General features: G+C 47.7%; 2 protein-coding genes across 6 annotated transcripts in view; one reads left to right on the top strand and one right to left on the bottom strand.

The window, feature by feature from the left end:
- Window positions 1-12,234, top strand: part of GTF2E2 (general transcription factor IIE subunit 2) — a 29,745-nt gene that overhangs the window by 1,650 nt on the left and 15,861 nt on the right. For all 5 annotated transcript variants that reach the window (XR_010989253.1, XR_010989254.1, XM_068153816.1 and 2 more), the window contains exons 3-4: window positions 10,751-10,842; window positions 12,091-12,198. Coding sequence is in view for 3 of the 5 variants with exons in the window: in XM_068153816.1 (XP_068009917.1) it covers window positions 10,751-10,842; window positions 12,091-12,198 (200 nt within the window). In the remaining 2 variants the exon portion in view is untranslated. The remainder of the gene's footprint in view (window positions 1-10,750; window positions 10,843-12,090; window positions 12,199-12,234) is intronic.
- Window positions 1,859-9,414, bottom strand: SMIM18 (small integral membrane protein 18). The gene is made up of 2 exons (XM_068154088.1): window positions 9,327-9,414; window positions 1,859-4,639 (listed from the first exon to the last, which is right to left on the bottom strand). The coding sequence occupies exon 2, from the start codon at window positions 4,592-4,594 to the stop codon at window positions 4,301-4,303; it is 294 nt and encodes a 97-aa protein (XP_068010189.1). The 5' UTR covers window positions 4,595-4,639; window positions 9,327-9,414; the 3' UTR covers window positions 1,859-4,300.

Below are 12,234 nucleotides of genomic sequence, written 5' to 3' on the forward strand. Positions count from 1 at the left end.
TGGACATTGTGATCCTGGGCAGCCTGCTCTGGGTGGCTCTGATTTAGAAGAAGGGTTTGACTAGATGATCCTAGGGGTTCCTTCCAACCTCTGTTGTTCTGTTCTGTTGTCTGGCTAGCATCTCGTGGTTAGCAGTGCCCCTTGGTTTACCTGGGAGCTGATCTTTGTTTCTGAACACCAGAGCTTCAATAGATTACTGTCTGCTTTGCCTCCAGTATGTGAAACAAATAACTTGAAGGGCTGTTTTAGTTCTCTGCAAGCTCTGACAATTCTCAGATGCATTCTAAAGGTCAAATCAAATGTCAGGAGTTACTAAAACACAAAACACCCTGTTGCACAAGCTCATTGTGTGCTCATGTTTTGAATGCTCTGTGTGGTTCCCTTCTGAACTCCAAAAGAAACAGCTGAGCTAAAAACAACAGAGACAAACGTCAAGGACAGTGGGAGGAGTGGAGCATCTGGGGTCTGAGGGGACAAAGAGGGAGTTTGCTTGTGCATCTCTAGCTTCTGAGGGCACCAAACAAAGCTGTCAGCCAGACATTTAAAAATAAACTAAGGGAGGCCAAGTTTCCATCAGTCCCTTTGCCACACTCTCCAAGTGAAGCAGATTTCTACATTGAATGTTCTGAACTGTGTGCCATAAGTGAAAGCAGCTTGCTGGGAAAGAGAGATGGGGATGCAAGAAGAGGGTGAATAGTTCAAGTGTGAGTCTGGTCTGGAGGGTTTGAGTAGATGTGTCCAGGTAGCAGAACAAAGAGAGTGTCACTTCCTTGCTGTGGTTTTGTGGGCTCAGTGTTTCTCTAAGTGTTTGTGGAGCTCTCAGATGATTACCTTACACAAATAGGAGTGTGAGCAAATGCATTTTGTCTTTTAAGCTGCTGGCTACATTCCAGACAGTATCAGAAAGGTTTCAGGATTCCACAGAATGGTAGGGGTTGGAAGGGACCTCAGAAGATCACCCAGTCCAACTCCCCTGCCAGAGCAGGGTCACCCAGGGCAGGGCACCCAGGAACACATCCAGGTGGGTTTGGAATGTCTGCAGAGAAGGAGATTCCACAACCTCTCTGGGCAGCCTGCTCCAGGGCTCCAGCACTCTCACAGTGAATAAGTTTTCCCTTCTGTCCCTGTGGCATCTCCTCCGCTCCAGCTTGCCCCCAGTGCCCCTTGTGCTGTCACTGGACATCACTGAGCAAACCTGGCTTAGTCCACCTGACTCTGCCCTGCACACCTTTATCAACAGGAATGAGGTCATCCCTCAGGCTCCTCTGCTGCGAGCTAAAGAGCCCCAGCTCCCCCAGCCTGTCCTCACAGGAAGATGTTCCACTGCCTTCAGCACCTCTGTGGCTCTGCTCTGGACTCTTTCAAGCAGGCAAAGGCCTGCAGGGATAGGACAAGGGACAATGGTTTGAAATTAGAGCAGATTTAGATTGGATGTTAGGAATAACTTCTGTACCATGAGGGTGGTGGAAGACTGGAAGAGGTTGCCCAAGGAGGTCATTGAAGCCCCATCCCTGGAAATATCAAGGTCCTGCTTGACAACGCTCTGAGCAACCTAATGTAGTGGAGGATGTCCCTGCTGACTGCAGCAGGGTTGGACTGGATGCCCTAGGGAGGTCCCTTCCAACCCAAACCATTCTAGGATCCTATGACTTGGAGAACCTGCCCCTGTCACTTTTTGAGGAGGGAGAGACCTTGAAAGCATCTTCAGTTGGCTGCAGAGCTACATCTGCCCTTTGTGCAAAGCCTTCCTGTGAGAGCAGGCAACTGCTGTAGTTCTGTGAAGCTGTTACTCAAACAGCCTGCTTGGAAACATTCAGAACTGCCTTGTTTACTAAGAACAGAGACTGGACAATAACTGAAATACAGCTCAGATCTGTTTATTTCTTTTTATTAGTGAACAGTTAAGTTGTGGCTAAGGTCTTCGGCTTTAAGACCTTTGTCTCCGTGGTCTCGGCCAGCAGTAATCGAGAGCTGAAATCTCTTTAGTCTGCACTTGGGAATGAATCGTCCTGAGGCTCTAGGGCTGTGCAAGGGGAGAGCTTTGTCTTCTGTTCCTTGTGCAGACACCCAGTCTCCTTTGTAGATCTGTGAAATAAGCAGCTGGAATGAATCCCAGGACTTCTCATCGTGTGTGCTTCTCGGGAAGGCATAAGGCGGCGAAGCCAGCGTGGCAGAGGCCGGCCGTGGTGCTTCCTGCACGCTGCCTTCTGGTGTGCAGCCACCAGGAGTGCTTTACAGGGGCACTCTGAGCGGCCAGCAGTCCTATTGCCCTTCAGAGGGTTTGCTTTCAGGGAAGAGGCACTTGAGTTTGCTGTATCCCAATGGCTACTCTTGCCTCTCAAGCAGGACACTGGTCTTTCAGGGTAGGTAGAAGGTAAGGAGGCATCCACCCAGCCTCCCTGAACAGTGGAAGGCATTAGCATCATGCCCATCATCTTCACTGTACGTCTTGGTGTGACCTGTGGGTCAGTTTCCATTGGTTGTGCTTATACTTTCATTTATTTCATTGTTTTTTTTCTTTTTAGCCAAAAGCATTCTCTGCACCTGGGTCTGGCAAAACTTCCCCCTAAGTGTGTGGGAGATGAGTGGCTGTAGAAGCAGGGGTGTCATTTTGTGATTGCAGAGGGGAGATTTCTTCTCCAGGCGAATGGCTGGACTGGCTGTGCTGGTTTGTAGTGGCCTGAACATCTATCTTGTGACTCCCATTTCACCAGCCAGAAAAAAAAAGCATGAGTCACATGAGCAAGTCTTTCATTGGGTCCAGGTCTTCTGGAGCTCAGGTGTGCTGCACCTGACTCTGAGGAGTTTTAATTATATGAAAGAAAGGTAATTACAGGTACTGGCCATAGCACAAAGGTATTTCTGACATGGATGAACTGCAAGATCAGTCTTGTAGCTTACCTGTCCCTTTGGCCATTAGGTGGATTTTGTTTCCCTAACAACAGGAATGTTGTTTGGGTTTAACATCATTAAATATCTTGTCCCACACTTAGCTTGGATCTGGGATGTTCCTCCCTGGGCTGCTTCTCTGTGGGGTTCAGGAGTGTGAGGGATTTAGTGGGTGTCACTGATGGCCATGCTGTTGTTGTAATTGTGACTGCAAAGCTTGGATGGGTTTAGAAACTACAAAGGAAAATGTTCTGGTGAGCTCAGGGTCCCTGGGCAGTTTGAGAAGGGTGTCAGAATGTGAGCCCTCTGGGATGCACCAACAGGCCAGTGAAGCTTGTTGAGATTCTCTAGTGGAAAATGAAGTCTCCTCTCTCTGTGCATCCATCCTGCCATCTCCAGCAGGAGGCTTGTCCTGGTGTGGACTCCTGTGTGAAGCACATCAAGGCCTGAAAGCTGTGTGCAGGGGGTGAAAGGACTGTTGTCAGGGTAGGAGGCCTGCAACCCATCTCCTCGTGTGTGAGAGCACAATTCCAGTTCAGCTTCCAGAAGTTAAGGTAGGGATGGAGTATCCAGCATGTCTGATTCCCTGGTGTGCTGCAGGAGCAGCCTTGGGGCACAGAAGGTCCTTCTAGGCCATAGCACCACTACAGTCTGCTTTTGTGGAGAGATGTTCTGAAAGTGGTGCAGTGGTCACCATCTCAACACCCAGAACTTTTTAAACAGGTTGAGTGGAAAGCAAGGGGAGAGCAGTTCCCTGGATCAGGGGAAAGGGATGGAGAAAGGGTCCCACTGTACCCTGAGGGGTTAGCAAACCCCACTGGAGGGATGCATTCCATGATGGTTCCTTCCCATCCGCCCAGCCTCTCTTCTGAAAGCAAGAAACCCATAATCAGAAGAGGTGCCAAAGGCAAGAATTCACACAGGCCTCTCCCATCTGGTGGGGGCTCTCACCATCCAACCCTGCCATCTCACAGCTTTTTTTTCTCAGCCCTTGTGTCTCTTTCCTGTCTCTGTGCAGTTGCCCTCAGCAGAGGACACTGCTGTCCCTCTGCACTGGGTAGGGTCACATTGTTGAGCAGTTCTAGAAGCATCCTTTCCAGTAAAGCAAATGTTGGTTTATGCACTGTAGGCAACATTTGTTCCTTCAGGTAGGCAAAGATCTACCCTGGAAACTCAATAGAAACAACAAAAGTTCATCTCAAGACAGGAGAAAAAAAAACCCAACCCCTTTTCTTCCCCCACAAGATTGCAACAGCTCCTCCTTCATCTAAGCAAAGCCTTTGCTAGACACAGTGATAACTGCTGCTGTTATATTTCAATCCAAAAGGGAAAACAAATAAATAAAAGCACAGGACTTGCTCATCTGTAAGGTACAGGAGGCTTCATTCAGGGTGCTGGTGCTCAGTCCTTCCTACACCACCTCTGTCTCACGCTTCCTGAAGCTGTTCAGCATTGCTCTGACTGGATTGGGCTCATTCTCCAAGTCTTTCACAGTCTTGTTTTTCACACAGCAGCAGCAGTCCAGCAGTTCGTAGAGGAAAGCCAGGACCACCAGAGAAACCACAGTAAAGATGAATATGATCAGAATGATAAAGCAGGCAGTGTTCCAGTTGTCATGGAAAGGGTAAATCTTTTGCACTTGAAAGCCCAGGTACTGGGAAATGGATGTAGTCTCGTTCCAGTGAGTGGTGTTGAGGGTTGCCATTCTTGAGGAGCTGTCTTGCTCTGCCTGCTGCCAGGGGTTTGGGGGCTGAAACAGAGAGAAAAAGCTGTTGAGGGACTCTATTGGTCAAGAACATGCTGTGATTCTTATCCCAGAGTGTAAGAACTTAAGCCTAGGAGTCCTTCACACCTACCAACATGGATTGTTGCCTGCTCATATTTGCCCACAAAAGCATCAAACCCCAAATCACAGCTTTGGAACCTTTCTTCCAGTCAGGACTGGTCCATCATGCAGTGTAAGTTATTGAGTCATGAGGGAGCTTTGCTGCTTTATTTCAAATCTGTGCAAAGGCAGAAAAGTTACAGAGATAACTGTCAAGGTGCAGGATGGGAAAGCCCTCAGCACCTTTTTGGCATTCTTAGAAAAGCAGGAGCTCTGTTCCAAACAATGAGGGGGCTGCAGCACCTCTGCCAGAGGACAGGCTGAGGGAGCTGAGGTTGTCCAGCTTGGAGAAGAGAAAGCTCCAGGGAGACCTAACAGCAGCCTGCCAGTACCTGAAGGGGGCTATGAGAAGGCTGCAGAGGGACTGTTTGCAAAGGCCTGCAGGGACAGGACAAGGGACAGTGGTTTGAAATGAGAGAAGAGCAGATTGGGATTGGATGTTAGGAACCAGTTCTGCACCATGAGGGTGGTGGAAGACTGGAAGTGGTTCCCCATGGAGGTAGTTGTGGCCACATCCCTGGAGAACTTCAAGGTCAGGCTCAGCATGGCTCTGAGCAACCTGATCTAGTGGAGGATGTCCCTCTGACTGCAGGGGAGTTGGACTGAATGGCCTTTGGAGGTCCCTTCCAACCAAATTATTCTAGGATTCTATACCTGAGTGATCCAAGGAATGAAACTGAACTTTTGGTTGTTCTTCTACAAGATAACAGTGCTGCAGCTTCCCTAAATCTCCTGATCTTAGAACTCATTAGCACAGATTAGTTCACCCTGCAAAACTCATTCTGACTCCAGGCCAGGCTTCCTTACAGGTTCATTCTCCAGCCATCCCACTGTGGAGTGCTTGAGGAACCCAGCTCAGGTTTGCAGTGAGGGTGGGGAGACACTGGAACCCATGACCTCCTTGGGTCATGGATGTCCCTTCCCTGGAGGTGTTCACAACCAGGTTGGATAAGGCCTTGAGCAACCTGGGCTGGTGGGAGGGGTCCCTGCCCATGGCAGGGGAGTTGGAACTGGATGATCTTGAAGGTCTTTTCCAACCCAACCCATTCTATGAATCCATGAGCTGAGCTGCCCAAACAGCACTGAGCACATTTGGAGGTCTTGTCCCATTTGTGTTGCCATGTTCATGAGGATGGATAAGAAGGCAAGCCCTTTGTGAGGAGCTCTGATGTCTTGTTTTCAGCTGCATTCTCTGCTGAACTGCTAGGACAGGAATGTTGTCCTTGGGCCAGTGCTGTCTGTGTGTACCCAGCAGAGATAAAAAACTGCTTTGTGGTGCTGGGGGGAGATGAAGCAAGGAGCTGGCTTCACAAATCTGCTTTTGGCATGTTCAGATAGGGCTGTTGCTCCAAAGTGTGAGAGTAGGCTGTGCCTCAGTCATGTCTGCAGCTTATCCCCAGCAGTTTTGTCTCTCTCTGAATTTCTCTGTGAATCCTGGATAAGGAGGCAGATGAAGTGTTTGGCAATAGCATCTTTGCAGTTAGGCATCTCTTTTTTTTCCTTTCATTTTTTTTTTCCCCCTTGGTTTCCTTCTTTCCCTGGCTTTGCCTCCCCAAATGAGGAAACTTGCACTACTTTTGGTATAGTTCAATGTAGTAAAGGATATGATAGGATAAGGCTCCAAGGTGACCTCATAGTGGCCTTCCAGTATCTGAAGGGGGCCTACAGGAAGGCTGGGGAAGGACTGCTCAGGATACCAGGTAGTGATAGGACTAGGGGGAGTGGAATGAAGCTGGAAGTGGGGAGATTCAGGCTGGAGGTGAGGAGGAAGTTCTTCACCATGAGAGTGGTGAAGCCCTGGAATGGGTTGTCCAGGGAGGTGGTTGAGGCCCAGTCCCTGGAGGTGTTTAAGCCCAGGCTGGAGGAGGCTGTGGCCAAGCTGATCTAGTGTGGGGTGTCCTTGTGGTCCCTTCCAACCCTGACTGATACTATGATATCCAAGGAGCCCCAGTAACCTCTGGTTACCTGTGGCAGCATACTAACCAACCAACCTGACTGAATGGGCAGGGGCAAAGACAAAACCTGGCGGTGTCTACAAACCCAGGTTTGATTTTTGTGCCATTATTAAAACAAAACAAAGAGGTTATTTTGGTGCAGCCAACCCAACTCACAATTTCTGTCTGATTTTCATTGTTTAAATACACATTTTGTTCTTTATCCTCCTGTCTTGCAAGGACCTAAATGGAATCAGAGCAAATATGTTGAGAAGAGAGCTGCCAGCAACATTTGCTGCAGCCATTTATTGGAGCAGTTGCAGTGACTTGCTGTTTCCCCTGTTAATTCTGTAGCTGAGCACACAGATTTGTATCTGGGGTACACAAACCCTGACTGAGGTGGACAGGAGTAATTAAGATGCTTGGTTGTGGTGTTTCTTTAATTAAACAAAAGTTTACAGAGCAAATCCAAGCTACAAACAACTCCTGAGCTGAGCTGGGTCCTGGCTTGGTGACAGTCTAGGAGGGAAACTCAGCTGCCCTGTTTTGTGGAGGGTCTTTTGAAGGGGTGGTCTCAGGAGTTATTTGAAAATCTAGGGGGTGATGCTGAATACAAGGATTTGGAGTCCCCTTTGAGGGGGTAATTAAAACAAGCAAGCTTTAAATGTGTGCTTTAAATGGCAAAAGAGTATCCTGGAGTAAGGGAGTTTTGGGTTGAACTCCCCAACAGATTTTCTAAGGCTGAGGATGTTGCTGCAATCTGTCACACCTAAGTTTGCTCACTCTGCAAACACCAGGCACAAAAATTAGCTGCTCCTGCTGATAGCAAATTTAGTCACTGCTAAAAGTGACAGCAAAGATTTGGTGCTGCTGGAAGAGCTTGGTCATGTTTACATCACATAGCCAATCTCTCTTTGTGGGAAGAACTTCTTTTAAGATCAAGCCTAAACTTCCCCCTGGCACAGCTTGAGGCTGTGTCCTCTTGCTCTGGTGCTGCTTGCCTGGGAGAAGAGACCAACCCCCTCCTGGCTACAGCCTCCCTTCAGGTAGTTGTAGACAGCAAGAAGGTCGCCCCTGAGAGCCTCCTCTTCTCCAGGCTAAACAATCCCAGTTCCCTCAGCCTCTCCTCACAGGGCTTGTCAGGACCCTTTGCCAACAAACCTCAGCTCCCAAGAGGAATATGTTGGGCCTGGAGTCCCTGCTGCCAGCACAGTGCAGCAGCCAGCCCCTTCCCACTCCACAGCCACCATTAGGCGTTGCGTGGTGTAGAGAAGCAGATCTTAGTGCAGGGAGGTGGAACTGAATGCCCCTGCTGGGGGTGGTTTGTGCTTCTCAAGGGTTGATGCTGATCTCCTTAGATTTGAGTGAGGCCAGGCATGGATAAATAGCAGCTCCTCATTGCTGTAATTGTTGAAAGACAAGGCTGAAGTAGCCATTGCTGAGACTCCAGAAGTTACACAGCACCAATAAGGTTAATGCCTTTGAAAGCAGTCCAGAATTAAGTGGTCTCATGCAGATTTACTTGGTAATGGCACGTTGAAAGGAATTTTGGGAGCCAATCTGACTTGAATGCATTTCAGCTATTGTGTGTGTGAGTGAGTTAAATAATTAATTGGTTCCTTTAACAGCCATATTGGAATTTAATTTAAAGGTACCATGATCTGAATGCATTTCAGCCATTGCATGTGTGAGCTAAAGAGTTAATTGCTTCCTTTAATATCCATAGGGGATTTTTAATTCCAAAGTACCATGGTTTGAAGGCATTTCAGCTCTTGGATGGGTCCAAAAAATGCAGTCAGTTAAATAATTCATTGGTTCCTTTAGCACCCAGGTGAGATTTTGATGTAAAAGTATCAAGCATCTTTTAGACACTGCAGAGGAGCAGCTTGATTTGAAATCCTACTCATGGAGCAGAGGGACATGACTGGCAAAAAAAACAACCCCAAAACCAAATCATTTCAATGCAGTCCTGAGGTAGTCCTGGTTAAGAAACCACTGAAGAGACATCTTGGGGTAATTAACAGCATTTACAAACCTCCACCAGACCCCAGCCAGTCTGTGTTGGATTGATCACTGCTCCAATATTTGCAAGGATAATCCTGTGCAACAGCATTTCCCCCCTCCTCCAGCATAACCAGATTTCTAGCATATCCACAAACACAGGGCTCCTTCAGGCAGCTTAATTGATGTTGTTTGTGGAATACCCACTTGGGAGAGAGATTTCTTCAATTCCAGGTTTTAGCTGGCTTTGTTTGAAGGGAAATCTTTTCATTGCTCTAAAAAAAACACAGGAGGATCAGTTTCAAGGAAGGTGAAGCTGCAGGGAAGGAGCTAGCTGCCCTGCAAGCATGAAATCCATTTTGTTCCCTGCCTCCTGGCCGGGTGTTCTCAGCTTTGCTGTAAGATGGAGTGGTCATCAATTTCCCCTCGGCGCACAGATGGTGGAAGTGCCTGGCTGGTAGTGCCAGAGGAGCTGCCCTGCGCCGGGCGGCAGAAAAGCCTCCTGCACCTAGAGAGAAAAGCAGCCTGATTCTAAGGTGGTGTGCAGGTCACAGGCATCTTTTCTTTCAGCAATCAAAAGAAAGCAAAGAGAGGGTTATAAAACGATCCACACCTACCTCTTGTCTGAGAGGATGCTGGCAGAGCGCTGCTCGGGTCCCTGTTTTTAACGCAGCCTATGGCACAGCTAAGATGGAGCTTTGCTACCATTGGCCAGAGCATGCTGCTGCTGACAACTTCCTTTATGCTCATTTGCATCAACCCCTCCAACCCCAGGAGTGAATCATTATCAATTGGACTCTTGCTGCCTCACATAAGAAGCAGCCTCCCCCTTCCTGCTCTGGGTTTTGGGATGCTCTTTGTGTGTGTGATGAGAGAAGCCACCCTGGGAGGGCGGCGGTGGCCCCGAGCCTGCTTTGCCTGGCGCCGGAAAGCAGCAGGTCAAAGCTTGACGTTTGAAGTGTTAACATCTGCAGGTTTCCAGCTTCCTCCTGTGCTCAGATTTACTTGTCATGAAACTGCAGCAGGCTGTAGCCAGGCAGATTAAACAAGATAATCCCCTTGATTCCATTGACAAGAGCAAATACATGAGAAGTCATCTTAACTGTTTGTTGTGCCTCTGGATTTAAGTCGCTTCAGCCCTCTCCTTGCAAAGATGATTGAGTTTATAAACTCTCCTGCATTAGACATCAATTTTTAATGATAAAAGGGAGCCCTTTAAGGGGAGGAAAATCCCTGCAGGCTTTATTCTGGCTTTTATTTTTCTCCCATTTCTCCCTCTTAATTTAGTAGCCAGAATAAAATGTTCTCTAGCCGGAGTTCTACCGACTCTTGTATGTTAATTTTAGAATGGTTGTGCTGTGTCCAGCCTCTAATCAAATGTCATGGAAGAGCTCCTCCTTTGGGTGAGCTTCACTCCCAATTACCAGCTGCTGAGTTTGAAATCTGGTGTTTATTCCTTCAACATTTTATTTTGTACTGTACTCAGCACCAGCTGGGTTTGGTGTTTGCTCCTTTAGCTTTTCTATCTTTTCCTCTCTCAGCACCAGTTTCCATTAAGTCTTCCCAATAATTATCAAAAGTGGTTCAAAACTTGACTACATCCAAAATTCCCACTTGGTAGCTGCCTTTTGTTGTGATTTGCAGGTGGGGGAATCAGTGCAACTTGCTGCTCTTACCTCAGCAGCACTGCAGGGCATGATTTCAGCCTGACTTTAGGCAGCAGAACTGATGATGGTTTGTTAAGCCACAGAATTAAATGTGAACTCTTACACTCTTATGGCAGTGATGCTGCAGTCAGTGTTTGCTTAAAAGTCAAGTCCCAAGAGCTTTATATTTATGGAGTTCTGCTTGGAAGTCTTCCAAAGCTACATCTCTGTGGATAGGTAACTCTGAGTCTGGATCAACATCATCCTGCAACTGGTTTTTGTTCCTAGTTGTCACTGTGAAAGCTTCAGAAAGCAGAGTGAGGGAGAGATGGGGAGCAGAGCCAGCAGAGTGGTGTTGAAAGCAGCATTTAATTGTTTGTTTTCTCCTTTTTCAGATCACAGCAATGGATCATTTAACTTGAAAGCCCTTTCAGGAGGCTCTGGCTACAAGTTTGGAGTCCTTGCTAAAATAGTGAATTATATGAAGGTACAGAGGTTTGCTGTAAAATTTTGAATGGCTTTTAATAGTTGGTTCTCCTGTTCCCAGCTGAAAGGCACTGAACATTTCAAACCCCTAATGCTCTTTTACTGCAAGGCTGAGAATTGCAAGGAGCATCTTGTTAAAACCAAAATGCTGTCAGCTAAAACCAGAGTGTCTTATGCCATTACTGAGATCCTAATCATTCCAGGTCACTTAAAAACTAGGGTAATGGGCTTTATTTGCAGTGGAAATAGGAATGGCAAGATGTTGTCAGCTCTTAGAATTCATGAGCTATTTATTTCTCCAAATGACATCTCATTTGGTGCCTGCCAGATGACTCTCTAATCAAGCTCAGAATATTTTCCCCTCATCTTCTCAAAAGTGCTTAATTGAAGCTTGTGTGTGTGCTGTGGCCATCCTGGTTTTCAAACACTTGTGTGGTCATCACATGAAAGCTGGTTTGTAGAATTATAGACTCATTGGGATTGGGAAAGATCCCCGAGATCATTGAGTCCAACCATTAACCCACTACTGCCAAGCCCACCACTAAGCCATGTCCCTCAGCACCACAACTATGCATTTTCTGGAGCACTTCCACCACTGCCCTGGGCAACCTGTTCCTGAGCTTAGCCACTCTTTAAGTGAAGGAATTCTTCCTAATGTCCAACCTAAGCCTCTCCCTGGTGCAACTTCAGGCTGATTCCTCTTGTCCTGGTGCTGATTACTTGGGAGAAGAGACCAACCCCCACCTGGCTCCAACCTCCTTTCAGAGAGTTGTAAAGAGCCAGAAGGTCTCCCCTTAGCCTCTTTTTCTCCAGACTGACCACTCCCAATTCCCTCAGCTGCTCCTCACCAGCCTTGTTCTCCAGATCCTTCACCAGTTTGGTTGTCCTCTGGACACACTCCAGCCCCTCAATGCCCTTCTTAGAGTGAGGGGCTCAAAACTGAACCCAGCACTGAAGGTGTGTCCTGACCAGTGCTGAGTACAAGGGGACAATCACATCCCTGGACCTCCTGGCTGCACTACTCCTGATCTAAGCCAGGATGCTGGTGGCCTTCTCGGTGACCCTGGCACAGGCTGGCTCCTCTTCAGCTGGCTGTCAACCAACTCCCCTCGGTCCTTTTCCACTGGGCAGCTTTCCAGCCACTCCTCCCCAAGCCTGGAGTTGTGATGATGCTGTAGCTACTTGTTTTTAATGGAGTTACTGAATTTAATGAGCACAGAACCCTAACAGATCCTGTTTGCTTTTCCAGACCCGGCACCAGCGGGGTGACACACATCCCTTGACCCTGGAAGAGATCTTGGATGAAACACAGCATTTAGATATTGGACTCAAACAGAAACAATGGTTAATGAGTGAGGTAAAGAAAGCAGATGTTTGGGGCTTAATTAGAGAG

The sequence above is a fragment of the Melanerpes formicivorus genome, unplaced genomic scaffold (genome assembly GCF_026170545.1).
Source record: "Melanerpes formicivorus ecotype bairdi unplaced genomic scaffold, bMelFor1.0.p_v2 SCAF_27, whole genome shotgun sequence".
NCBI classification, from domain to species: Eukaryota; Metazoa; Chordata; class Aves; order Piciformes; family Picidae; genus Melanerpes; species Melanerpes formicivorus.

Bases quoted from the DNA above. Each gene is read 5' to 3' on its own strand.
- SMIM18 (XM_068154088.1), bottom strand. From the start codon at position 4,594: ATGGCAACCCTCAACACCACTCACTGGAACGAGACTACATCCATTTCC.